Below are 22,882 nucleotides of genomic sequence, written 5' to 3' on the forward strand. Positions count from 1 at the left end.
GGTTTGGGGTTTACATGCAGGTGGGGTTCCGGCACCCCCCTCCCCCAGCAGCTTCCCTGCACTCGCTTCTCCTGTTTTGGTTAATGACAATACAGTCAGCCCTTGGGGCCCTTTATTAACAATAATTCACAACACAGTATTTCAGATGGACAGTGTTAGCCGGCTGAGCCCCAGGAGGCTGCTGGGAAATGGTGTCTGTCCTCGCGTTCTTCCCTAGCCTCTGGGGAAGGCTGCCTCAAGAAGGCAAGCAGGACCAAGCAGCCCAGCCAGAGGGGCGGCCACATGTCAAGGCGATAAGAGCACTTGGAGTCGGGGGGCCCTGCAGCACTGCCCTGGGCTGGGGCCCTCGAGTGGTGCAGCTGGGCATCAGGTGGCAGACATGCCTTCAGCTGTTTTTATGAGCACGTTCTTCCACATAGAGCTGCATCTAGTAGAGAAGCGGCTTTGGTCAGACCATGAGGTATCTGCTGGCAAGACTCGGGAAGGGGTGGGAACTAGAGGGTAACCCCCAGACCTTGGGCAGCACACGCTCTTGCCGGGAACTAGCTCTGGGCCCTGAGTCTCCTAGATGAGGCTTCCTCCATCGTCTGATCCCTGACAGCTCACCTTTAAGATGTCCGATGTCATGGTTTTTAGGGGTATCAGCCGGGGATCGTGCATGTGGACGTCCTGTTCATCTGCCAGGATCCAGGGGAAATCCTAGGGATGGGACCAGTGACAGTGAGAAGGGGCCACACCTCAGTCTGTCCTCACTTGGCTAACCCTCCCCTCCAGGACACACACTGCATGGGGTGGGGGACACTGGGAACCCCAGCAATTTATATTCCCAGTGTGGTGCTAAATGATTCTGAAGCTGAAGGGTAAGGGCCCTTCTCTGGAGAACTCTGTTCAGAAGAGCCAGGGTGAGCTAGCTGCTTAACACCTGGCTCCACTGTGGTTCTTTTCACCCTTGGGTACACACGGATGTGGTCAGGTGGGTAACGCGCAAGGGAGCCCACTTGATGCCAGGCACTGCCGTAAACAAGTGTCAGCCACAGGCAGCGCCCTGAAAATGGTACACATACACACATGCGCACGCATACACACACCTTGATGACCTGTATCTTCTCCATGTTTCGAGTGGCAGCTTCTCTCGTGTGCACAAGGACTGTGAATGTGCAGCCTGCGGAGGGAATGCTTGGTCAAGGGCAAAGGTAAGTAGCCTCGGGATCCCACGGGACCAAGCTCTGCCCTCCTCCCTCACTGGCTGGGCAGGGCCACCCACAAGATATACAGTGTAGCCAATGGAAATGAGTGTCAGCGGGCAGCGGGAGCTAGAAATACAGAGTTAGTCCTGGAGAGATGGACTCTCGGGTGTTGAAGGGCGGGGAAAGAGAGTGGCTCAGGGCAGCTAACTAGGAAGAACACAGCATGCCGAGGTAACCAGGGGAACAGTGGGGAGTGGGGCATCAGACCTGGAGGGTTGTGATCCAGGACAGCGTCACACACACTAATCTTCAGGATGAAGGCTCGCAGCAGCTGCTCCACATGAGACAGTAGGGAGTCTGAACTGGGAATGGGAAAGGAGGTCTCCCATTCTACCGTGCTCCTCCACCACCCCCAGCACACAGTGCACTCTGGAAGCAGACTGGGCCAAATACCTTTGGTGCCTGAGAGAGCCAGTCCAGGCCCACCCCTGACAGAATGGAGGCAGGGTGCAGGGGTCCCTTTAGGCAGTTCTAATATTCAGCTAGCTAGAAGACACCCAGGGCACAGCTCAAGCACCTGCATACTTTCAGGACCCCAAGACAGGAGGAGAAAGTGCTTGTTGGAGGCCGCCTAGCCAGGGGACAGCTGGATCCTGATTCCACTACCCCTACCTCGGCACAGAGAGCAAGTAGTTGAGTAGCTAGAGAAACCATGGTAACCAGAGTCCTGGGCTTTACAATCACCAGGTGACACCACACAGGTCACCTCTCAGGACCTTGGTTTTTCTATCTACACAGTAAGGCTAGGGACTAACAATCACCACTCCCTGGGCTACCTCAGGGATGGCACAGGCTGACCCCGTCACCTCTGCACCACTCACAATGGCCTGTGGCCAACGTGTCTCAGGTGCTAACAGTATGTATTGCCATCTCAGGGTCTTTACTAGGGTCATGTGGAGGGATCCCGGTGAGAGACTGCAGCAGCCAGCCGAGGGAGGGTGACAGCTCACCTGATGGACAGCAAGGGCGGCTGAGTGATCTCAAAGACAAACTTCTCCACCGGACGGTGTTCTTTATCCAAAATCACCACCACGACCTTCTCCACATCGTTCTGTAAGCACAAGAACCCCTGCTCCAGCGCTATGCACAGGGCCCAGGGAGAGGTGGGACAGGTCACTGGCTGAGGCTGCTCGGGAGTCCAGCAAACAAGAAGTGCAAGTTGGCTCCTAAGACATGAATGCTATAGTCCCGTAGGAGATGCCTGGCTCCCATGAAGGTTCCCCAGTAAGTCTTAGACCAGGACAAGATAGAATAGAAAAAACCCAAGCGTGGCCAGTCCAGAGAGAATGGGGAACAGGAATGCAGGGATGGGGCAGGCCATGGGGACATGAGAAGGACCAGGGCACCCAGGATCACCCAGGGCAGGCCCACCCAGATCTGGCCCACCCCAGATGTGACCTACGTGCCCTGGAGCCTGTTGCTAGCTGGGGGGTGGAAGCTTCTGGTTGTTAAGAGATAAGAGCACTCCCCAGAGTCAGCCCAGAAGCAAAGAGGTATGGAGTGTCCCTTAGGACCTGGGGCCCCCTCACCTTCTCCAGCAGCGGTTTGACGCAGTGAAGCGTGTCCTGAATGTACTGGTTCAGCTCCGGGTGACAGGACATCTGCACACAACCCCACAAGGCTGTTGATGAGTGGGGGAAACACCACCACCAACACACACACACACCTGCTAGGTTCTGAGCAAACAACAGCCATTCCCAAGGTCTCCCTGCCTGAGAGATCAAACTCACCCTCATGGTGGTAAGAACTGTGGATAGATTTATCCCTGGAGAGAGAAAGACAGGCACTCCATCTCAGCACTAGCATTTGACATTAATATTAAGAAGCTGTATAGAGCCAGGCGGTGGTGGCGCACGCCTTTAATCCCAGCACTTGAGAGGCAGAGGCAGGTGGCTCTCCCAAGTTTGAAGCCAGCCTGGTCTACAAAGTTCAAGGATAGTCAGGGCTACACAGAGAAACCCTGTCTTGAAAAGCAAAACAAAAACTGTATAGGGGGGGGCTGGAGAGATGGCTCAGCGGTTAAGAGCATTGTCTGTTCTTCCATAGGTCCTGAGTTCAAATCCCAGCAACCACATGGTGGCTCACAACCATCTGTAATGAGGTTTGGTGCCCTCTTCTGGCCTGTAAACAGAATATTGTATACATAATAAATAAATAAATATTTTTTAAAAAAACTGTATAGGGTCAGGCATGGTGATATGTGCCTTTAATACCAGCACTCGGGGAGGCAGAGGCAGGCTGATCTCTGAGTTGAGGCCAGCCTGAGCAAGGGCTAAACAGATAAACACTACCTGGGAGGGTTGAAGGGGGAAGAGCTGTGTAGCCACAGGCAAATGACTTAACATCTCTGAACTTAATGATGTCATCTGGGAAGATTTAATAAAGGTGAAGATTGATAAGAAACTCCTAGTGCCCAGAAGGTGCCTGGTAGCACCTTCTTCTACACCTTCTGGTAGCTGTACATCTTTTGCCACTTCCCAGAGGTCAGAGGTCATGAGTCTCAGGTTGACTGAGTGATTGCACTTGGGAGAGAGATAGCTGTCCACTCTTTCACCTTTCAAAGTTAAACCCAGGAACCAGGTAGGGTGGCATACATCTTCAACCCCAGCATTCAGCAGGCAGGCAGATCTTTGAGTTCAGGCCTAGCCTGGTCTCCATAGAGGGTTCCAGGACAGCCACAGGCATACTGAGAAACCCTGTCTCGGAAAACAAAACAAAAAGGAGGAAGCTTGCTAATGTTCCCTGGTAATCACAGGACTCAGGAGGCGGATGCAGGAGGATCAGGAATTCTAGGCCAGCCCTAGGTTCCTAACAGCTCTGAGCCCAGGCTAGGCTACAACATGCAATCTGGATTTTAAAAAAAAAGGGGGGGGGGCTAAAGAGATAGCTCAGCAGTTAACAGTCCTTTCCACTCAACTACCTGACAGTACCCACCTTAGGCATCTTACAGATGCGAAGGGCTCCCATGCCCTCTTGTAGCCTCAGTGGGCACCCCTACATACAAACACGCAGACATAGGCACATGCACACACACACACACAGTACAAATGTTAAAAAAATACAAAGCTAGACATTGGTGGCTGACACTTTTGTTCACAGCACTCAGGAGGCAGAGGCAGGAGGATTTCCGTGCATTCGAGGCCAGTCTGATCTACATAGTGTAATTCCACACCAGCCATGACTACACAGACCGCCATCTCAAACAATACTGCCGGGCGATGGTGGCGCACGCCTTTAATCCCAGCACTCTGGAGGCCGAGGCAGGCGTATCTCTGTGAGTTCGAGACCAGCCTGGTCTACGGAGCTAGTTCCAGGACAGGCTCCAAAGCCACAGAGAAACCCTGTCTCGAAAAACCAAAAAAAAAAAAAACTAAATAATTTTTAAAATAGGCTTTAGAGTTTAGGGAGAATGAGAGAAAGGTGTTGGGCACTATTGGAATGCTCTACCCAAGCCACGGTTCCCAGCCTCGGAAAACCCTTTAAAAGGCAAGCTTGGAATAGCTCTTATCCAGGGTCCCTAACCAGAGGATCCCATCTGAGGTCAGGGCGGAAAAAGCTTTTTGGCGGTGAAAGGCAGGAGGCTGTCCACTATCAGCATCCGTTGGGGAGTGAGGGCGCTTGTAGGTAGAATAAAGGTTTTTAAATCCAGCCGGGCACCGGGACTCACCTGAACCGGCACGTTGTACTTCTTGCGCTTCTGGAAGATGCCCACTGGGTAGACCTCGCGCACATAGAGGATCAGGTGCACGGCCACCTCCAGAAACTCGGAGAGCACGTCGGCCACCACTGTGGAGGAGACACAGTTGATGAGCAGGGATCCAGCCAGGACCGCCCCCACCCCAACGCCTTGCAGGCCCAGATCCCTACCTTGGCCAAAGTTGAGGTCTTGGCGCGTGAGTGTGGTCATCCTTGGCAGCCTGGGGGAGGGCGCGGAGGGTGTCAGCAGGGACCCACGGCACCCCGCCCCGCACGCGGGAAACGCAGCCCGGTCGGGGAAGCCCCACCCCCTGAGCGGCCGGATCCCTCCCGGCGGAAATCCCGCCCTCTCCGCGCTCCTCTCCGATCGTCGGCTCGGGCTTCGGCCTCAGGTTCGAAACTTTGCTCGGGCGACAGAAGCCACCGGCCGGGACCCTGCGCAGGTCCCTCAGTATCCCCCGGCCTCAGTAACCACCGTGATGCTCCCGCGGAACCAGCGCTGCCGTCGGTCACGCCCACCCCGAAACTGTCCAATCCGAGCCTCACCCTGCTGGGAGAGGTGGAGCAGCCTCGGGGGTGGGGCTTAGGGGCGGAGACCCGCCTGAGCGACAGGGATCTCAGGAGAGTAAGCTAAGCCGCCTTTGGACTTCAGGTGGGAGCTATAAAGAGATTTCGGCGGCCTCTACACAGGATCGCTGTGTTTCCCCCTCCAGGGCATTTCCCTTATGTAGCTGCAAGTGAGAGCCAGCTGCAAAGCACAGCTGGGGACCAAGGAAGGGCAGCGACATCTGCTGCTAGTTCAGAGTCAGCGTCCCGGGAGTCTCAGCCTGCCCAACCGAAAGCGAATCCGCAGGCTTGGGGGCGGGGACAGGGGAGGTCCGAGATGCACCCGAGACGCTCCACCCCCACCCGGAATCGAAGTGCTCTTGGGGCTTGACCTCCCTAAAGAATGAAATGTCCCACGGTTGCTTCACAATAGCTGACCTTTGGAAGCAGCAGCCGAGTGCTAGGCTCCTGGGCAGGGTGTCTGTGGGTTGACTCGCTGAATCCTCAGAAAGGGTGTGGATTCCTGGCTGTTTTCTTTCTGCCGAGGAGCCTATTGAGGACTTGTCTCGTGTCACGCAGCGAGCTGACGGGGCGGGCAGTAGTGCTGTTCCGGGGTTCTACCTGCAGAGGGCACGGACTGAATTCCAGGAGAGCCAAAAGGGCCTCGGATCATTTTAGTAGTACGAGAATTACATTCATAATATGGAACCATTTTATGTAACAAACCCTGATTTCCATCTATTTATGTGCATGGGTGTTTTGTCTGCATGTATGTCTGGACACTAAGTGAGTACTTGGTGCGGGTGAAAGCCAAAAGAGGGCGTCAGACTCCTGGAACTGGAGCTATGGATGGCTGTGAACCGCTATATAGGTGCTGCAAATTGAACCCCACACCCAACACCCCTTCCTTGTCCTCTGGAAGAGCAACTAGTGCTCCTACCCACTAAGCCATCACTCTACCTTCCCAAACTGATTTATATTAATTCCTTCATTAGTCCTAGGAGCTAAATGCTGCCTTTACATCGCCACTTTATAGATGTAAAACAGCCCATTTAACTCACAGCCTTCTATTAACAGATAGGAAACCTGAGGTTAAGAAGTGGTCTGGAGGGCTGGAGAGATGGCTCAGCGGTAAAGAGCACTGACTGCTCTTCCGAAGGTTCTAAGTTCAATTCCCAGCAACCACATGGTGGCTCACAGCCATCTGTAATGAGGTCTGGTGCCCTCTTGTGGCCTGCAGGCATACACACAGAGAGAATATTGTATACATAATAAATAAATAAATATTAAAAAAAAAAAAAAAAAGAAGTGGTCTGGATGACCCTTTCACAGGGGTCCCGTATCCGATATCCTGCATATCACATATTTACGTTAAGATTCATAACAGTAGCAAAATTACAGTTATAAAGTAGCAACAAAAAATAATTTTATGGTGGGGGGGTCACCACAACGTGAGGAACTGTATTAAAGGGTCACAGCATTAAAAAGGTTGAGAACCACTGCCTTGGCCTCTACCCTCCAGGGGTATGAGTGTCTCAGTCTATCTCCATAGAGAATATTGCTTTAAAACATCCCTCCACCCTCCTTCCTAGAAGCTTTCAAACCTGTATTTACATCTTCCTTGCGGGAAGGGATAAATAGCAGGCCAGGGGTAGGATTAACCCAAAATATGAGCGAAGCAGTTCTCAAAATGCAGGCCTAAAAAGTCTGTATCTCAGCCCCCAGGGACCCTATTAAACCCTGGCTGCCCAGCTGCCCTGACTCCCCTGACCAGGGCAGGCTTACAGCGGTGTTCTGCTCTTTAACAAGCTCCCTGGGGAACTTGTATGCTCAAGAAAATGTGGGAACTGCCAGCAGAGAGTGCCTGAATTTTGTAACAGGTCAGTGCTTAACCATGGAATGGCTGGTTTGGCTTTAGGGATGGGTACACCTGTCAGTGGGCACAGCAGCCCTGCCCACATGGCTCCATGTCCCATAGAGCCCTTTCCTCATAGAGCTGACCAGCCAACTCACTGCTTTGTAGAGCTGAGTGCAGTGAGATTTGATCAGGGCGGTTTGGAGAATGCCAGAATCCTCCTTTATCCACCCCCCCCCAGGCTTCTGAAGCGGTTTCATCACTGATGTGGGTGGGGGGTGGGGAGAGTCTGAGGCATAGCTTGGAACCAGCTGGGGACCTCTGCCTGCAACCCTGCAGTGCCTGGGTTTTCTTTCATCTTAGTCATACCAGCGTGATGGATGACTGGAGGATGAGATTGCATTATGGAGTAAGTTATTGTTTTTGAATCCCCATTTGGTAGGAGCCTGTTTTTTCAGTGTTATTTGCATGTTTTTCACCGTAAGGACACTAGTAATGGGGGTTGGGAAGGAAAGTCATATGTCAAGGATAAAAGAAAGTGTGTATGTGTTTGCCAACTAGAGCAGGTCCCTGGGGGCCCTCAATGGGGACAGAGGGAAAATCACTTCCAAGAGATACAGAAATGGAAACAGATAAGTTAGACAAAAAAATAAAATACAACAAGAAAAACGTGTGAACACCAGCCCTGCGAAGACTAGGCCTCCACTGATGTGCCAGAGGCTTCTCAGGGTATGCTGAGCAAACACAAGGAGTGAATTGGGCAAAACACTTGTCACGGAAGTGTGCAGACTCGCAACATGCTTCTCTAGCCAATGTCCTGTCCACAGAGGGGATCAATCACAAAAGTATCATCTGGGCAGGCGAGATGGCCTAGCAGGTAAAGGGGCTTGCCACCCAGTCCTGACAACCTGAGTTCGATTCCCAAGACCCACATGGTAGGGCGGTGGAAGGAGAAAAATGACACACACACACAATAAATAAATAAATGTACAAAATAAAATAATTAATAAAGGATCCACATCTTTCCCAAGTGTCTCAGGTTCCCAGCAAACAAACACATGGGGCAGGGAAAGAGAAAGGGAATCAACCACACACAGCCTGGTGGCAGTCCCTGGTGCTCCCCCAGCTTCCTGGTCTACTGGGAGAAGGGACCTGGTTTGTCTGGTTCTTGGTTTTTTTAGTTTAACACCTCACCCAGCGCCTGGCCAGCTCAGTTGCTCCCAGAACATGTGTTCAGTGAACGGCTAAAAGGAAGGTGGAAGAAGATATGATCGTGAGGGCTCCTGCCCAGTGGCCTGAGCTGTGCCCCAGCTTCCTTAGAAAGAAGAAGCTAAGACCTCTGATGCCAGCAAGGCCAGACTGTGGGCTGCTCCTCCAGCAACCCACTTGTGTGTCCACTTGCTTCTCTCCACCACCTGATGCTCATCCAGCCAGGAGAGACTTTTCTTCTTTCGGCCTCAGCTTGCTCATCTTTGAAATGGGAAACTTTAGAGCCAAACCCAAAGGGTTATCTGGACATGGTGACATACACTGTGAGTCCTGGCACTCAGGAGGCAGGAAGATGCCGCAAGGTTCAAATCAGCCAGAGTGACAATTCTACTTATTGGACTTTTTATTTTATGTGTATGAATTTTTTGCCTACTTGTTTTTTTTTTATTTATTTATTATGTATACAATGTTCTGTCTGTGTGTATGCCTGCAGGCCAGAAGAGGGCATCAGACCTCATTACAGATGGTTGTAAGCCACCATGTGGTTGCTGGGAATTGAACTCAGGACCTCTGGAAGAGCAGGCAATGCTCTTAACTGCTGAGCCATCTCTCCAGCCCTTTTTAAAAATAAAAAATATTTATTTATTTATTTATTTATTTATTTATTTATTTATTTATTATATATACAATATTCTGTCTGTGTGTATGCCTGCAGGCCAGAAGAGGGCACCAGACCCTATTACAGATGGTTGTGAGCCACCATGTGGTTGCTGGGAATTGAACTCAGGACCTTTGGAAGAGCAGGCAATGCTCTTAACCTCTGAGCCATCTCTCCAGCCCCTGTTTTGCCTACTTGTATGTATGTGTACCACACATGTGCCCCATGCCAGCAGAAGTCAGGAAGAGTACCCTCTTCTGACTCCCTGGTACTGGAGTTATGGGTGGTTCTGAGCCATCACATCCATGCTTGGAATCAGACCCAGGACCTCTGCAAGAGCAACAAATGCTCTCAACCACCCTCTCCATCCCAAAATAAAACAAAATTCTATATAAGTACAGAATGCATAAATGGTTACACAGTGGCCATGTGACGATGATAAGATCCACACAGGACTGGGGAGCCTGACAACCTGAGTTCAACCCCCAGGGACCACATGATGAAAGAGAGCCCACTCCCACTCAGTCGTCCTCTGATCCACATACAGGCACACATACGCATGCATGCACAAACAAAATAAATAAAAATGAAGATTAACAAATAGAAAAGCTCTACACACACCATCAGGCACGGGGCACAGACCTTAAATCACAGCACTGGTAAGGCAGAGAACAGAATAACTCTAAATCTAAGGACAGCCTGGTCTACTATGTGGAGAGTTCCAGGCCAGCCAAAGCAAGGCAGTGAAACTCCTCAAAACAAAAACCCTACACAGACTACTTAATCCCTCAGAAGGACCACACTGGATAAAGATAAATCATCTTGCTTTTCAAAACAATGCCTTGAGGCTGGGATGTAGCTAAATTGATAGAATGCATGCCTAACATGCATGAAACCCTCAGTTTGGCCCCAGCATCTCATAACCTGGGTGCTATGGTAGAACACACCTGTAATCTCACCACTCAGGCAGAGGCAGGGAGTTCGGAAGTTCAAAGTTAACTTCAGCTGCAGAGTGAGTTCAAGGTCAGCCTAAGACACACAAACTGGGTCTCAAAACAAAAGATAACTTATCTATCCTTAGCATCCTCCCTTCCTCATTTCCTTTTCTCAAGGCAACAGACAGGCCTCTTGGGTGCTCTCTGGGGGGGGAGATGGACACACATCCTCACCGCATGAGATTCATAAAGATGAGAAGTAGTGACCAGTAGACAATCCTTTCAACTTCACTTGGCTTTATAGAGCAGGGCCTATCCCAGATCCTAGGACTCACTGCTGACCTCTGACCCACACCAAAGCTTCCAAAAGCTTCCACCTCAGGGCAGTAACAGAAGACAACGTCCAACCCTTTAGTTAGAACATAGCCCACACACACCAATCCCTCCGTGGATGTGCTGGCTGGTGACAGGGGCTAACCACACCACCATGTAGTATGATTAATAAAACCCAGAGACAGATATTGGGGTGCAACCTGAAGGTCAGAAAAGCAAAGGTCAGCCAGCCACTGGCTCTTACCTCTACCTCAGACTGAAAAGGCGATTCTGCTTCCAGGAATCCTCAGAATGAGACTGAGCTGGGTCTTGTCTCTTCTTGTTTTATATTCCTCTCTAGGGCTGTGATTAAAGGCATGTACCACCACCACCCGGTCTCTATAGCTAATTAGCATAGCTACTGAGATTATAAGTGTGTGCCAACACTGCCTGGTCTGTAAGGCTGACCGGTGTGGCTGTTTTACTCTCTGATCTTCAGGCAAGCTTTATTTATTAAAATACAAATCATTACACCACCAACTTCGATGGGCTGTGAGGCTAGCTTTAGAAGGACCTGGATCCACCCGGTAGTGGTGGTGCACGCCTTTAATCCCAGCACTTGGGAAGCAGAGAGGTAGGTAGATCTCTGTGAGTTCAAGGCCGACAGGTCAACGGAGAGTTTCAGGACAGCTTCCGTGATTAGACAGATAAACCTGTCTGGAAAAGAAAGGAGGAGGAGGAGGAGGAGGAGGAGGAGGAGGAGGAGGAGGAGGAGAAGGAAGGAAGGAAGGAAGGAAGGAAGGAAGGAAGGAAGGAGAAAGAAGAAAGAAAGAAGAAAAGGAAGAAGTACCTGGATAAGGAGGGTATTTCTAGAAGGCAAGAAAGGTTCACACCTGAATGTGGATGGCATTATTCCATGGGCCTGGGTGTGGAAAGAGTGTCTCAGCTTCCATCATGTGGACTGCTTACCTCTGCCCTTCCTGATGACACCCCGAGCCCTCAGCAAACAGCCCTCAGTCAGTCAATGAATGCTGCCTCCCTTAAGTTAGTTCTTCAGGTATCTTGTCACAGTGACTAGAAAGGTTTATTGTAGCAACTTCCATTCAGAGAAACGCAGAGACACTATGTGCCCTATTGTGTGTCCTATGGGCCCTCTCTGAGGCCACCATTCTGGGCCAGCTCAGTTACCACTTTTTAATAAATAACTTTTTGTTTTGTTTTGTTTTTGTTTTTTGAGACAGGATTTCTATGTGTAACCCTGGCTGTCCTGGAACTCACTCTGTAGACCAGGCTGGCCTCGAACTCACAGAGATCCACCTGCCTCTGTCTCCTGAGAGCTGGGATTAAAGGGGTGTACCACCACTACCCTACCCGGCTAATGAATAACTACTTCACTGAAAAGTAATTCACAAATTATAAAGTTTGCATTTTTCTGTATATACTTCAGCAGATTTTAGGACAGTTACAGAGTCGGGCCATCAGCTACTACCTTATTCCAGAACATTCTCGCCAATCAAAACAATAAGCAACAAGTCATGCCAACAAGCTGGGACACATAGGTAAAAAGAGAAAATCAACTCCAGAAAGCTGTCCTCTGACCTCGACACATGCATGGTGCCACACATATGCGTGCATTTGGATACACAAATAATAATAATAGGGGCTGGAGAGGTGGCTCAGTGCTTAAGAGCACTGGCTGCTCTTCCAGAGGACCTGAGTTCAACTCCCAATACCCACATGGGGACTCACCACTGTCTATTACTTCACACAGATATATATGCAGAAAAAACACCAATGCACATAAACTAAAAATAAATAATCTAAAAAATAATAAATGCTCAGCAGTTAGGAGCACTTTTTTTTTTTTTTTTGGTTTTTCGAGACAGGGTTTCTCTGTGGTTTTGGAGCCTGTCCTGGAACTAGCTCTTGTATACCAGGCTGGTCTCGAACTCACAGAGATCCGCCTGCCTCTGCCTCCCAAGTGCTGGGATTAAAGGCGTGCGCCACCACCGCCCGGCAAGAGCACTTGTTGTTCTTGCAAAAGATCCCCAATTGGTTCCAAGCATCCTCTTGGTGGCTTACAACTATCTGTGACTACAGTTCCAGGGGATCCAAGACCCTATTCTGGCCCCATGGGAGCTACATTCACATGGCGCACAACATACATACAGGCAAAAACTAAAACGCTCAAAATACAAAGTAATTTGCATCAGGTGTTGGCGTTGCAGGCCTTTAATCCTAGCATTGGGGAAGCAGAGGCAGGTGGATCTCTGAGTTCAAGGTCACCCTGGTCTACAAGGTGAGTTCCCTTCCTGGGCAGTCAGGGATAAACAGAGAAACCCTGACTTGTAAAACAGAACAAAAGCCGGGCGGTGGTGGTGCACCCTTTAATCCCAGCACTTGGGAGGCAGAGGCAGGCTGATCTCTGTGAGCTCGAGACCAGCCTGGTCTACAAGAGCTAGTTCCAGGACAGGCTCCAAAACCACAGAGAAACCCTGTCTCGAAAAAGCCAAAAAAAAAAAAAAAACAGAACAAAAACTAAGCAAACAAAAATGCAATTGGACCTCTGTAGCATCTTATATCTGGCTTGCTTGGCTAAGCATAATATTTACAAGGTTTCTCTAGGCTGTGATATTACACACACACACATACACACACACATTGTTTTTATTTTTTTAAGACTAAATACATGTAGTAGCTTCTCTGCTATAGTTCCTTTCTGCTCTCCCTATTTTTTTTAATAAATTCAGTTTTTGATTTCAGTCTTTTTTTTTTTTTCAAAGAATTACAGATGGGGGCTGGAGAGATGGCTCAGTGGTTAAGAGCATTGCCTGCTCTTCCAAAGGTTCTGAGTTCAGTTCCCAGCAACCACATGGTGGCTCACAACCATCTGTAATGAGATCTGGTGCCTTCTTCTAGCCTGCAGGCAGACATGCAGGCAGAGTACTGAGAATACTGTATGCAAAATAAATATAGAGAGATAGAGAGATAGATAGATAGATAGATAGATAGATAGATAGATAGATAGATAGATAGATAAATAGAATTACAGATGGTTGTGAGCCACTATGTGGTTGCTGGGAATTGAACTCAGGGTCTTTGGAAGAGCAGGCAGTGCTCTTAACCACTGAGCCATCTCACCAGCCCCTCTCCCTATTTTTTTTAAGATTTATTTATTATGTATACAATGCCAGAAAAAGGCATCAGATCTTATTACAGGTGGTTGTGAACCACCAATGTGGCTGCTGGGAATTGAACTCAGAATCTCTGGAAGATTAGTCAGTGCTCTTAACTGCTAAGCCAAACTGCTTGTTTATTTTTTGGGACAAGATACTTCTACACCTGCTGTCGTGGAACTCACTGTATAGACCAGGCTGGTCTTAAACTCACAACGATCTACCCCTGCCTTCTGAGGGCTGGAATAAAGTATGCACTGTAAGCCCAGCGCTTTTGTTTTGTTTTAAGATTTATTTGTTTCTATGTATGTTTGCTTGCATGACTGTCTATGCACCTCATGTGTGTCTGAAGAGGGAGGCCAGAAGAGGGCATCAGATCCTCTGGAACTGGTATTGAGGGTGGTTATGGGCTGCCTTGTGGGTGCTAGAAACTAGACTGCTTTGCTTTTTACTCTAGTGCCGTCCATTCTTGAAGGCTCCGGAGTCATAACGAAGCTGTGTTCAATAGGAGCAGTGGTTTGAACCTTCCAGCTAGTAAGCACCCAGTCTTCTCGCCAAGCCTTTCTGTGCCCACCATGGTCATGTGATAATCTCACAATGACAATGGATTAATTTCCCCGGAGCCTCTCTTGTGGGCTGGGAGGTTCAGAACATTTTTCTTACACAGACCACGGCCATTAATCCTTAATCTCCGAGTTCCCTGCAATGACGCGCTCGAAGAAGTTAGATAATTTGACCAAGGTTTGGCACTGGAGGAGGAACACAGGCATCTTGCCTGATGTCGAGCCGCGCTCCTAAGCATCTAAGCCACAATTTGTCACACTGGAAATGGAAGTCTTTCCCGCTTCCCACGTGCCGGGTCCGCCCCACTACTCTTTGATCTTTGCAATGCCGGCGGCCCTATTGACCCGGTTGTGAGTTATGAGGGCCGTGGGACTAGTAACCCAGCATTCTTGGACTCCCAGGGTCGGCAGTACACGGCGCCCCGCGCGGTGATGAATGAGCCGCCCGGAGGGCTGGCTTTGTCCCGAATGGGCTGGGTTGAGTAGCGCGCAAGACCGGCTACAGAGAAGCAGATTCATATTCTCTCTCTCTCTCTCTCTCTCTCTCTCTCTCTCTCTCTCTCTCTCTCTCTCTCTCTCTCTCTCTCTCTCTCTCTGTGTGTGTGTGTGTTGAGGTTGGGGGAGGTGTCTCTTCTTCCCTACAGGGAAAGGGGGTATAGGTGTGCCATCGGTACCCGGGTGAAGTCCGATCACTTTGAGATTCTCATGCACACCCTCTTGTTAAAGGGACTTCTCTGAGAACCTCCCCCACTCCGCGCACTTTCTTAGGCTACAAAGGCCGCGCCGGCTGTCTGTCCCGCCTTCCCCGCCGCGGGCATTTCTTCCGTCCCATTTGACAGCCTAGGCGGAATAATCCTTTTGGGGACCCTGCCGGCTCCTGTCCCGTCAGACGCTGCTGCAGCTGAGCGCGCAGCCTGGACCTATTGTTGGGGGGGGAGAGGGGTCCGCCAGGGACACCTCGCCGCTGCCCCTTGTCGCCCGCTCCCCTGCCGGGCAGCTCCAGAAGCGCCACCGCTGCCCGGTGCCCCACCCGTCCCACGCGCCCCGGGGCCGCGCTAAGGTGGCTCTTACGCTCCGGGAGGAGAGGGCGCGCCTCGCCCGGTGCCCACGCGGCCGCGGGGCTGCGCCCGCCTTTGTCTGCCTCCTTTGTCTGCCCCGCGCCCTGGCGGCGGCGCCAAGGCCTCGGGGGAGCGGGCCGCGATCGGCTAGCGCAGCTGGCTAGGGCGCGGCGCCCGCAGCGCACCGGGCTCGGCCGGGCCAGGGGCTGGCCCTCGACGGGGGGTCGCGAAGCCCCGCGGCCCCTCCTACGTCCCCTCCCCGAGCGCCGTCCCCGCCCCTCGCTCCCTCCCTCCCTCGCAGCCCCGCGCAGCTTCCCGCCGCCCGAGCACCTTTCGGCGCCGTCCCGCTCTACCCTCGGCTGCGCTCGGCTCCCGCAGGCGCTCGGCCTGAGCCCTCGGTCCCCTCCCCGCCCGCTGGACAGGTAAGACCCGGCTCGGCCCGCCCCTGGCCCCGCCCTCCGCTCACCTGGCGGAGTGCCCTGACCAGGGTCCGTTACCTGCTCTAAGGGAGGATGCTGCCTTCCTCCTGCTTTCCGACCCTCGTGTCCGTCTGTCCGTCGGTCTCCAGTCCACTTCGCACCTCGTGTTCCCTTGGCTCTCGGCTCTGTCCCCGGCCGCTTGCTCTACCCCCAGGTACCAGACTGGACACTCACTTTTCCGTGCTCTGCGCCACTCTGCCTCGCGTGCGACCTTGCCTCCCTCTCGGGGGTTCTGGGTCTCGCACGCGGTCCTTCACTCTTAGCCTTCTCGGTTTGGGACCCAGTATCTTTTTGTCTCTGTTTCTGGGTGGTCTCTCAGTTGGGGGATTCGTCCATCACCGTTGGAAGAAGTCTCCAGAGACTCCCTGAACTGGGGCAGAGCTGGTCAGGGTGCCTCTGTCCCATTTGACGACGCCCTGGAGGCTGGGTGTGTTGGGGTGGGGGGCGGGGACGACGCTAAACTCACCCAAAGCTGGCATAGCTCAGTCTCACATTTCCCACCCTGGGCTGAACTACCACCTCGAGGGCACTCGGCTGGCTCCCTTCTCTGGGCTGGCTTGGTTCCTCTCCTTCCCCACCGCAGGGCTTTTCTCCATCAGACCCGACGGCTCAGCTGCCTTCTGAAGCCAGAGCTTATGTTTAAGGTGTGAGCGTAACTGGGTTTCCCTGGCAAGTTTTGTTTAGCCACTCCAGCTGGGCACCCTCGTGGCCTTCACTCTTTCAGGTGGTAGTCCTTGCTGCTGTTGGTTGTCCCTCTAGGGCGCCAGTCCCTCAGTCTGGTGGCGGAGGAGGTGTTCACAACTGTTCCATTGCTGTCACTCTGGGCAGACAGGGGTGCTGGAAGTGAGCGGTCTTGGACAAAGGAGTGCGCGCATGTCTGAGCCTCAGTGTCTCCATCACAAAACAGGGACAATAGGATTTACCTGGAGGGATGTGTGCCTGTATCTTAGGTACCTACATGGTGCTGGTGGGGATGAGAGAGGGACTGTACCCTGGCTGGGGTAGGGATGGGGAATCTACAGAGCCAGTCACAAACTCCAGGCTGAGATCTTGGCACCGTCTGAAGCCCTATTCTGGACAGTCTCCCTCTCACCCCTGTCAGGCTCCCACACATCCCCTGCCTGCCCATACAACCAGCCCCACTTACAGCGACCTCTCCCTCTGCATGAGCAAGCTGGCGCGATTGCATGGAGCTGCCAACGCCCTCGGTACATTTGGAAGGGTCTGTGGCACTCGTCCCAGCTCTGAACCTCTGTCTTGCCCCTAAGCCTTGTTCCATGGTCCCAGCTCCGAGCCCAGGTACTTCTCTTCTGGTAGGTTGACTTGCCAAGTCCTGAGCCTGCTTTTTAACCCCTCAACATTCCCTCATTCATCTTCTGTGTGCTCTGTGGTCAGAACAGGTGTTGGGGTTTGGGGTAGTCCTGGAGCCCAAGAGCAATAGGGCACACTCGGCATTGGGGGCAGCGTCTGGAGATGCAGCCTTCTCTCCGTAGGCAGGGTGGAGGCTGGCCGGCTGTTTTTGTTTGAGCTGCAGCCCGTGTTTTCTTGCACTGAGGCAAGAGTGGAGATGGGGGCCTCCCGCTGCCCTACCCCATGCGGGATCCTGCTCCTGCCTGGTACATGAGCCCAGCTTTAACCGTTCTGACCTCCCACCATCTCTGTTCTTGCATCCTCTGGTCCTAGTCTACAGGAAGCAAGCTCAGCAGTTCCTATAACCTCCACACACACACACACACACACACACACACCCCGGGAAGCTTACTCAGACCCTTCTTGATTCACTAAATGAAGATTGTCTTTCCAACCCCAGGCCTTCCTGGCTCCAAGCGTAGCCACTAAATTAACTACAGAATTAACTCTGTTGGCCCAGCCTCCCCCTCCGCCTTTCCCCACAACCCTATCCGCATCCTAGGTCTCAGCAGCAGTGGAAGGCCTAAGTGTCTCTGTCCCCTGACTTCCTCTGAGGCTTTGCTAGGGTGATTTCTCTTCCTACATTGTCTCTCAGTCCTGTGCTCAGGCCTAGCTTTGCAGGCTAAGATCCTGCATCTTCTTCTAGATGAAGCCTCCTGCTCTACTTGGCCTCTGTGTCCCTCATGACCCCAGGACTGGTGGAAGAATGTGTCTCCTTTCAGGGTGACCTCAGAGCCTGACACCCACTAGGTGCACTGCACACACCTGGCATCCTTGGTCAAGAGGGCAGGCATAAATGGAAAACTGCAGGCCATAGCATCTCCTTGCATTCTGCTGGGTATTGCTGGCCAGAGTAGGGGCAGAGCTGCCTCCAAGGCAAGGACTTTGGTGTAGTAGGGGCTGCGGGCCTCTTCCCACAGCCCAGCTCATGGTTGCCTGGCTAGCTTATGCCCCAAAATAATGACACACAAACTCTATTCTTTTAAACACTGCTTGGCCCATTTCTGTTCATGTATGTAGCACCCTAAGGTGCGCTTACCGGGAAGATTCTAGCCTACGTCCATCCTGGGTCAGAGCTTCATCGTGTCTGCTCTGGAGAGGAGAGCATGGCGTCTGTCTCTCAGAGGAGCTGCCCTGCATCTGAGCTCACTTCCTCTTCCTCCCAGCATTCTATTCTGTCTACTCCACCCACCTAAGGGGTAGCCTATCAAATGGGCCAAGGCAGTTTGTTTATTGACAAATGACCTTCCTCCATCATTTCCCTTTTTTCTGTTTAAACAAAAAAAAAAAAAAGGAAGGCTTTAACTTTAACATAGCAAAATTACATATAACAAAACAGTTATCAAGTAAAAATTACAATATTTACATCTATTTTATCTTTATCATAACTAAGGAAAACTGTAACTATCTATCTATTATTCAACTCCATCAAAGACTCCAGAAGAATACAATATTACCTAAGCAAACAAAAAGTAAGCAACTTCTAAACTCTAGAAATGACAGAGACATCTCACTGCCTGGACAGTCACCCAAAGTTCCTCTGTACCGTTGGGGCATCCATCTTCGGCCTAAAGGTCCATAGTATCCAGAGACGTTTCCATGAAGCAGGAAATTTAAAGGCAGTTCAGTCACTATCTGCTGTGTCCTGCAGAATGTCTCGCAGACTCTTTCATGAATCAGGAACCCCGAAAGATCATCTCACCTTTAGGCAAGTTCAGCAGTCCTCTCTCTGCGGGTTCTTTGTGTCCAGTTTATAAAATAGTCCAGGCAAGAGCAGTTTCTTGCCCAAATGGTTATCAAACTCCATAAGGATCCTCTTCGATGCCCATCTTCTTCTTGAAGTAGATTGGTGCTGCCAGGAGCAGAGTGTCTCATTGTCATGAAAAACCCTAAGTTATTAAAGCACTTAAAATGCCATATTTTATAATCTTTGAAAGATATGAAGAATGTCTATCTAAAATATAAGCATGCACATCTAGAAAATCTAACATGACTACAAACTTGACTATTATTGATAATTATCCATTAGCAACCTATATACATTACATTTTTAAGTGAACTACACAATCACAATACCTTAATCAATATCAGAAATACATATACATATAATAAAATTGACCTTAAATTAATATCAGTAAACCAAGATTCATATCAATGCAAATTATTCACATCTATATCATCTCCCCCTTTAAATGTAAAAGAACATTTATAAACAATATATGGGAACATGGGCGCAGTTTTTTCTCTCCAAACTGCTTCCTGCTGAATGGGGGCGCTGTTATTCGGGTCTTTTATGGGATAACCTGTCTGCTAGGTTCATCTCAGTTGGCAGTTGAGCGAAGCAATTTTTTAAGGGTGTTCACAGCAACCCTTCAGGAGGGCGTGGTCTATCATACCATATCGTGATCAAAGAAGCAATCCACAGTGTCTCATCTTCTGTGAAAACAAAAGAAGAAACTCTTTTCCAAAGTATCATATCCTTAGATCCAAATTCTGAAGTCAAGGTATTTTGAAAATATCCATCTTGGATTAGTTCAGCAGCATTTATAAACAAATATCTTTTAGCATCTGTTGCTCCTTCCTCAGCATTCAAACAATTCAAAGAGAGCATAATAGCATACAGTATCAAGATTCTCTGGGTAATTTCCATCTTTGTGCAGCTTTATTTTAACTCTATTTTGTTTACTTTTACTTTTACTTTTTCTGTTTATCTTCGTCCTGGAATAACTCTTTAGACAAGGCTGTCCTTGAACTCTCAGAGATCTGTCTGTCTCTGCCTCCCAGGCATTGGGATTAAAGGCGTGTGCTACCACACCTTGAAGTCACAGAGGTCAATCTCCCTCTGCCTTCCAAGTGTTGGGGATTAAAGGTGTGTACTACCACACCCAACTACTCTCTTTCTTCCTTATTTTACTTTTAAGAACTTTAAACTTTCAGCCTGCATATATTTTTAAACACACTGTAAATCATTTAAAGTTTTCTTTTGTCTTTGAATCTCTCTTTACTGTATATCTCTCTCTCTTTTTCTGACCACATGAGTCTTTAATTTACCAAGCAATATCAGTAGGATGAAAGCCGTGCCATTCCTTAGCTTTCCAGCCTCATGGCGGAGATACCAGCTGTAGCCATGTTTATCACAACAACTCTGTGGCGTTTCAAGGTCCTTGCCAGCAAACAAGCTGCAATACTATATCCACAGACAACATTCAAGTCCTCTCTCTGTAGTCAGCCCTCCTGCCTCAAACAGTCAGAGTTTGCCCTGGCAGGATGGCCCAGAAAGCCGGCATTTTAAAACAGCACAATTTTTTTCCTGCTATGGCTGAAAACCGAAAAGCATGCCTTCAGCTTTTCACCAACACCGTTTTAAGTGTTTCGTGGCAGGACCTCTTAAATGAGCTGCAAGGTTTCACAGCTGAAGCTGAGTCAGGAAGCCTCTCTTAGATGAGAGTACTTGCTTGCCTCTAGCAAGCAGAGCAGACACGAGAAATTGTTGCTACCAAGAAAACATGCTTTATTCTTTCCCAAGCTTTCTCAGGCTTTCAGTGGATTCAGTCATCCATGTCTGGGCGCCCCACGTTGGGCGCCATCTGTAGTAGGGAGCTGCGGGCCTCTTCCCACAGCCGGGCTCATGGTTGCCTGGCTAGCTTATGCCCCAAAATAATGACACACAAACTCTATTCTTTTAAACACTGCTTGGCCCATTTCTGTTCATGTATGTAGCACCCTAAGGTGCGCTTACCGGGAAGATTCTAGCCTACGTCCATCCTGGGTCAGAGCTTCATCGTGTCTGCTCTGGAGAGGAGAGCATGGCGTCTGTCTCTCAGAGGAGCTGCCCTGCATCTGAGCTCACTTCCTCTTCCTCCCAGCATTCTATTCTGTCTACTCCACCCACCTAAGGGGTAGCCTATCAAATGGGCCAAGGCAGTTTGTTTATTGACAAATGACCTTCCTCCATCACTTTGGCTGGAGACAGAGCCACCAGGAAGTCTGTTTTTCTGGGGCTCTGCTGGGTTCTGAAAGATAAACGTGACCTCCTTTCTTCCTGGTCATCACACAGTCTGCCTTTGCATCCCAACGGGCCACTTCGCTGCTATGCCAGCTGGAGTAATGTGGAATGTGGTGGAGGGTGGGGGGCTATGCACCCAGGCCTCCTTGACTCCTGGAAAGAGCAGAGGCTCCCTCCAATAGTGGCCCTGAGGATGGTCCCTGACAACAGGTCATTCCAGTATCCGTGTTCTGGCCCATTTGGCTAGGATCTGCCTCTGTCTTGTCTGGCCTCCTCCTTTGCTGGTCCCATTCCAGTCCTTTCTCTACAGCTGTGGCCAAGGTACAGCTGGCCTGCCCTGCACAGTCACTGGAGGGTAGCCAAATGCTTGCTGCTAGAGGACAAGCTTCCTGGGTCCAGCTTTGACAAGCCTTGCCACATCATAGTATTGCATTCACCATATGGTACACTTCATTGCTAGGGTGATAAGGATGGTCGCCCTGCTGGAGTCCAGAGCAGGATGAATGGATGAGGAGGATCCTAGAGATGCTGGGTGCTGAGTTAGGACCCCAGCGCATATCCCTGGGTCCTGGTAATCCCAGCAGCTACACTGGAACTAGTTAAGAATGGAAGCTCCAGACGGGCGGTGGGGGCGCACGCCTTTAATCCCAGTACTTGGGAGGCAGAGGCAGGTGGATCTCTGTGAGTTCCAGACCAGCCTGGTCTACAAGAGCTAGTTCCAGGACAGGCTCCAAAACCACAGAGAAACCCTGTCTTGAAAAACCAAAAAAAAAAAAAAAAAAAAAAAAAAGAATGGAAGCTCCAGGAGGCAGGTGAGACGGGTCAGCAGTTAAGAGGTTAAGAGTACAGGGTACACACTACTCTTGTAGAGGACCCATGTTTGATTCTCTGCAACTACACAGCAACTTAGAACTGTCAACTCCAGTCCCTGAGGACTGGATGCCCTCTTCTGACTTCAGTTGGCACCTAGCGGTACACAAGCATACATGCAAACAAAACACTAATACACACACACACACACACACAAAGAAAAACTTTAAAAACAGAGTGGTAGCTTAAAGAATGGTTAGAGTAAATGGGTCCGATGACTACAGGTTCAAATCCTGACTTACCTCTGCCTCTAATATGTGGATTGGGCTAGTCCCTCAAATCTTTGTCTTGACATAACTGTTCCAGATATTTTATTCAGGCAAATGACTGGTCGACTGATTAATTGAGACAGGGTCTCACCATGCAGACCCTGGCTGGCCTAGAACACATTGGAGACCAGGCTAGACACAAACTCACAGATCCGCCTGCCTCTGCTTCCCAAGTGCTGGGATTAAAGGCGTGCGCCACCACATACAACAGCTTTTATTTTTAAGATTTATTTTTAGTTTTGAGTAGGTGTATTTGTGTGGGTTTGTACACATGAATACAGGTGCCCACAGAGGCCAGAAGCATTAGGTCCCTCTAGAGCTGGACTCGCAGGTAGGTGCTCAGGTCTGGAAGAACAGCAGGCCCTGAACCACTGAGCCCTCTCTCCAGCACCTTCTTTGGTTATTACTCTCTGAATAATAACACCTTCAAAGGGCTGAATTAGACAATGCACATATCTAGGCCTAGACTAGGGGAAGCCCAAGGAATGACACACAAACACGTTCATTGTCCAGATGTGTGATTGACATCCAGAAAGGCTCCTTGGCCTGCGTGGGGGTCACACAGGTATTGGTGCTGCAGCCACGATCTCAAC

The 22,882-nt window shown here is 50.3% G+C and overlaps 1 protein-coding gene across 1 annotated transcript; it reads right to left on the minus strand.

Annotated features, from left to right (window-relative positions):
* Positions 1-98: 98 nt before the first annotated feature.
* Mad2l2 (mitotic arrest deficient 2 like 2) lies at positions 99-6,033 on the minus strand. Its single transcript, XM_057785031.1, has 9 exons — positions 5,928-6,033; positions 5,115-5,164; positions 4,915-5,033; positions 2,777-2,848; positions 2,198-2,298; positions 1,455-1,549; positions 1,089-1,162; positions 607-699; positions 99-427 (listed from the first exon to the last, which is right to left on the minus strand). The coding sequence occupies exons 2-9, from the start codon at positions 5,152-5,154 to the stop codon at positions 386-388; spliced, it is 636 nt and encodes a 211-aa protein (XP_057641014.1). The 5' UTR covers positions 5,155-5,164; positions 5,928-6,033; the 3' UTR covers positions 99-385.
* Positions 6,034-22,882: the final 16,849 nt, after the last annotated feature.

This window comes from Chionomys nivalis, chromosome 11, assembly GCF_950005125.1.
Source record: "Chionomys nivalis chromosome 11, mChiNiv1.1, whole genome shotgun sequence".
Classification (NCBI taxonomy): domain Eukaryota; kingdom Metazoa; phylum Chordata; class Mammalia; order Rodentia; family Cricetidae; genus Chionomys; species Chionomys nivalis.

Excerpts from the sequence above, each read along its gene's own strand:
- Mad2l2 (XM_057785031.1), bottom strand. The coding sequence starts at position 5,154 with ATGACCACACTCACGCGCCAAGACCTCAACTTTGGCCAAG. Across the intron at positions 2,849-4,914 it reads AGTACAACGTGCCGGTTCAG|ATGTCCTGTCACCCGGAGCT; the intron begins GTGAGTCCCGGT and ends GGTTGTGTGCAG. Across the intron at positions 1,163-1,454 it reads CCTGGATCACAACCCTCCAG|GCTGCACATTCACAGTCCTT; the intron begins GTCTGATGCCCC and ends TTCCCTCCGCAG.